The 4,539-nt window shown below is 67.1% G+C and overlaps 1 protein-coding gene across 2 annotated transcripts; it reads right to left on the bottom strand.

Annotated features, from left to right (window-relative positions):
- LOC142820924 (interleukin-1 receptor antagonist protein-like) lies at positions 1–4,283 on the bottom strand. 2 transcript variants are annotated; one of them, XM_075910671.1, is made up of 5 exons: positions 4,153–4,283; positions 3,442–3,502; positions 2,626–2,714; positions 1,855–1,979; positions 1–681 (listed from the first exon to the last, which is right to left on the bottom strand). In XM_075910671.1, the coding sequence occupies exons 1-5, from the start codon at positions 4,181–4,183 to the stop codon at positions 472–474; spliced, it is 516 nt and encodes a 171-aa protein (XP_075766786.1). In that variant the 5' UTR covers positions 4,184–4,283; the 3' UTR covers positions 1–471. The 2 variants fall into 2 exon arrangements, with proteins under 2 accessions (XP_075766786.1, XP_075766785.1); XM_075910670.1 differs by lacking the exon at positions 4,153–4,283 and having other exon boundaries at positions 3,442–4,090.
- Positions 4,284–4,539: the final 256 nt, after the last annotated feature.

Below are 4,539 nucleotides of genomic sequence, written 5' to 3'. Positions count from 1 at the left end.
CAGGGGTGGCCACGTCCCAAGTTTATTGCAGGCCGGGGGGCCGGGCCAGTCACACAGCAGAGGGCCCGCCCCGTCTGTAGCCGCGGGGACACCACCCCACCACGGCTATCCTGGGCACATGGGCACCTGCCTGCCGGGGATCCTGGCAGGACCAGGCCACCCAGGGGCACCGTCTGGTCCCTGCCCCCACAGCATCTGGCTGATTTACCTTCACACGCCGGGGAGGCAGGGCCGGGCTGGCGTCCCCCGTGCTCAGGGGGAAACTGAGGCACGGAGTGGCCCTGGGGCTTGCCCGAGGGAGGCCGGCAGAGCAGGGTTTCCTGAGCCCCGGGCCCTTTTGGGCGCACTGGCCTGGCTCTACAAGGCTGGGTGCCCTGAAAGGCTCCCACGGGGGGGACACGTGGCTCAGGAGTCCCCCGGACACGGCTCCGCTCAGGGGAGAGGTGGCGCGGCCCGTCCCCACCCGGCCGCTCAGCACTGCTGGAAGTAGAAGTCCACAATGTGCTCGTCGTCGGGGCCGGTGGCCAGGCCCAGGGGCTCGTTGGACTGCGTGGCGGTGCAGAGCAGCCAGCCCGGGTTGGCGGCCGACTCGAAGCGCCACATGCCGTCCTTGTAGGAGCGGAAGAAGGTGAAGCGGGCGGTGTCCTCGCCGCCCCGGGACAGCTCTGTGATGTTCACATCCTGCGAGGACGGGAGAGAACGTCAGAGCGGCCAGGCGGGCGCAGCCCAAGGCGCCTTCCAGCCCACGGTCCTGGCTGCCCACGGCGGCCAATGCCGGGCACCCAAAGGGAGTGAACTGAACCCGGAACCATCCAGCGACCCCGCCGCCCAGTCCCAGCTCTGACAGAGGCCAGGGGCACCCTCCCTGCCCAGCCTGGCTAGTAAGTGATGATGGACCTGTCCTCCATGAATGTATCTAGTTCCTTCTTGAGCCCTGTTCAAGTCCTGGTCTTCATAACATCCTCTAGCAAGGAGTTCCACAGGTTAACGGTGCGCTGAGTGAAGAAAAACTTCCTTCGGTTTGTTTTAAACCTGCTGCCTCTTCATTCCATCTGGCGACTCCTCGTTCTTACGTTGTGGGAACAAATACATCACTTTTCCCTATTCCCTTTTCCCACACGTGTCACGATTTTCTAGGCCTCTGTCCTATTCCCCTCAGCCTCCTCTTTCCTAAGCTGAGAAGTCCAAGTCTTTTTAATCTCTCTTCCTATGGGACCCGTTCCAAACCCCTCGGCACTTTTGTTGCCGTTTTCGGAACCTTTTCCAAAGCCAAGAGATCTGTGGAGACGAGGCGCCCCCCTCTGTAGCCGTGTTCAGAGAGGGGCGAGAAGATGTTCTCGGGCTATTCTCTAGCCCTTTGGTAACGGCGCCCAGCCTTGGGTTTGCCTTGCTGCCGGCGCAGCACAGGAGGGGTGTTTGCAGAGAACTCGCCCAGATCTCTGGGGCGGCGCCTGGGACTTTAGCCCCCCCCCCGCTGTAGGGACGGCGGGATTCTGGGGTCCGACGTGCGGGACTTTGCATTTCTCAACGTTCACGTTCGGTTGCCGTCACCTCGTCCGGCGAGATCCAGGCCAAGCGGCTCCCCGGCTGCCCGGGCCGAACCGTCTCCAGCAGTTTTGTGTCATCTGCAAATGGGGCCCCCTCCCCGGTTCCCCCTCTCCAGGCCAGTGGGGGCGTTGGACAGGCTGGGCCCCGCGCGGCCCCTGCGGGCTCCACCGGTCACCTCCCCCCAGCCAGAAAACGGGCTGGTGAGGGGCGGAGACGTCCCTGGACTGAGCAGGGTGGGCCCTGACTGATGATTGGCAGGGAGGTCGCCCAATGGGTGGGCAGAGAGCTGCCGGGGTCCCCACTCACCTCCAGCTGCAGCGCAGGCAGGGCGCCCGTCCCACACGCCAGGCTGCGGTGCCCGTCCTGGATGCCCAGGATGACAGGGAACTTCTCCCGCTCGAAGGAGCGGCTGGGAACCCAGGAAATCTTCTCTGTGGGCAGAAAGGGGGGTGAGCCGCAGCTCGGCCCCTCGCCATCCCGTACTGCCCCGCACCCAAAGGGGCGGCCCTGGGGTCCTTGGGGGCCCTGCCGTCGGCTCGGGGGCCACAGGGCGCCGGCGTTTCAGGGGGAGCTCCGGCACCACTGCTCACGGGCTGTAACGTGGAGCCTGGACGCAGGGGGAGGGGGAGCCAAGCGATGGGGAGGGGGAGGGGAAGCCCAGTGAAGGGGGTGGGGGAGGGGGAGCCAAGTGATGGGGGGAGCTGAGCAAAGGGGCTGGGGGAGGGACCCCAGCGATGGGGAGGGGGAGGAGAAGCCCAGTGAAGGGGGTGGGGGAGGGGGAGCCAAGTGATGGGGGGGGAGCTGAGCGAAGGGGCTAGGGGAGGGACCCCAGCGATGGGGAGGGGGAGGAGAAGCCCAGTGAAGGGGGTGGGGGAGGGGGAGCCAAGTGATGGGGGGAGCTGAGCAAAGGGGCTAGGGGAGGGACCCCAGCGATGGGGAGGGGGAGGAGAAGCCCAGTGAAGGGGCTGGACAGATGGAGTCATCCTGCATCCAGGGCAGGGCAGGTGCAGCTGCCAGGCGAGGGTGGCAGGGCGGTACCTGGTGTGTGGGGGGGAGCCCAGGGCAGGCAGGACTCACCTTCCAGCTCAGAATTGGGGCCTTGCAAATAGCCGGCAACCAGCTGTTCGTTCCTCAGGTAGAGAGTCTTCTGGGCCACGTCCCAAAGGCTGAAAGGCAGTGGGCGTGAGCCAGATACAAACCGGCCCCAGCCCCGTGCCGGGAACCCCCGTGCTGCGACCTGCTGCTCGAACCCCCAGCTCCTGTCCCCACCCCCCAGCCGGGCCCTGGCGCTCGCTGAGCCGTGTGCACGGGGCCGTGCGGTGCTGAACAGCCAGCTTCCTGTCAGGAGTTTGCAGAGGTCCCCGGCACGGCCCTCGGGGTCACCGCCGGCTCGGGGGCCGGGTCTGTGCAGCGCCACGCGGCCCCCTCACCTCCCGGGGCCTGCCCCACGGTGGGTGCGGACGCCACTCGCTGGCTCTCGGCTGAGCACAATCCCACAGTCTAATCACTCCCCCACTTGCTGCCTCTGTCAGAGGCAGCGGGGGGGGGGGGGGGGGGGCAGAGCCGGTGCTGGGGGGAGCCGGCTTAAAAGCTGATTCCCCCAACACTGGCCCCGCGGGGGAGGGGGCGCGAGCCGGGACTCAGCTGATTGCTGGCTCGTGCCCAGTCCCAGGTCGCTGCGCCTCGGCTCTGCACACGTTGGACAGGCCGAGCCCAGCAGGGCCAATGCCGAGGCCAGCGGCTCCCCCGCATATCGACTCACTGACGGAATTCCATCGACTAGTCGATTAAACCTTTAACCTCCCTACCGCCGGCCCACACAGCACGCGGCAGCTCAGGGAGCCAACCCGCCTTCGGAGCCCCTCGGGCTCGCCCCCTGCAGACCGCACTTACCGGTACTTGAAGACTTTGCTCTGGGCGGCCGGCTTCTGCTGGACCGGGGACGCGCCGGCCTCTGAACAGAACCCGCAGAGAAAAAGCGCCATCAGGTAACGGAGCCGACGCCCTGGGCAAGCCATCCTGCCGCTGCCCCTGCTCCGCCAGAGCTCAGCTCCCCTGCCGCGGGCCGTGCGGGGGCTTTATAGCGGCGGCCTGCCCGCGCCGTTCGAGCGGAACTCCGACAGCGGCATCAAAAGTTCCACTCGCGTAATTCTCAACCTGCCTGCCCCGCGGGCTGTGTCGTAACCCGCCAGGGTGCAACTTCCGCGCTGCGGTGGCCTTTGGCTTCCTGTGTCGTCTGGGGGGGCACAAAACCCCGGCCAGGGGAACGGCCCGGGACTTCCAGCCCGAGGGGGGAGAAATCACGTGCTGAGAAATCAGCCGGGATTTCGCCTTTTTCACAACTAGCCTGTCACCTATTCGCACGCCCCTGCCGGCCGCTCGCCAGCCTGCCCCCGAGAGCTGTGCGCCTCAGCCCGGGACCGGCTTCCAAACACCCTCCTTGCGCAGCTGGGCGCTGTGACTCAGCCTGTCCCGGGGTGGCGGCCTCCTGGCCAGCTACGAGATCAAACACTCCCGGCAAAAGAGGAAGGAAAAGCCCCGCGGAGCCGCGAGCCCCCCCGGCCCGAGCAGAGAGGGAACCTGGTGCGGCTGGCAATACCGTACCCTGGCCTGCCTGCGGTTCGGCGTCACCCATCCTCCGCCTGCCTCCCGGCTGGCTTCTGCCTGCGCACGGCCCAGCTATTTAAGGAGCCGGAGAGGTGTGGTCACACCTGGGCGGGCTGTGCGGCAGGGCTGGTTGAGCAAGGCTGCGCGGGGCGGAGGGAGGCTGCCAGCGTGAGTGTTCGCGCTCACTCAGCCGCACGTGCTGCCTGTGCTGGGCAGGCAGTGGGAGCGGCTGACGGGGGGAAGTTGTGGGTACGGTCTGCCAGGCTGGTGAACCGGCGCCGGCCCAGGGCTGCACGGCAATCCAGGCAGCACCCGGCGAAGGCCCTACCACCAAGCCCCGGCAACGCGGCTCACAAAGCCCCGGGAGAGGAGACGCACTGGGCT

The sequence above is a fragment of the Pelodiscus sinensis genome, chromosome 28 (genome assembly GCF_049634645.1).
Source record: "Pelodiscus sinensis isolate JC-2024 chromosome 28, ASM4963464v1, whole genome shotgun sequence".
NCBI lineage: Eukaryota > Metazoa > Chordata > Testudines > Trionychidae > Pelodiscus > Pelodiscus sinensis.
The sequence above is the reverse complement of the archived record's forward strand: the minus strand, read 5'-3'. Positions and strand labels throughout refer to the sequence as shown.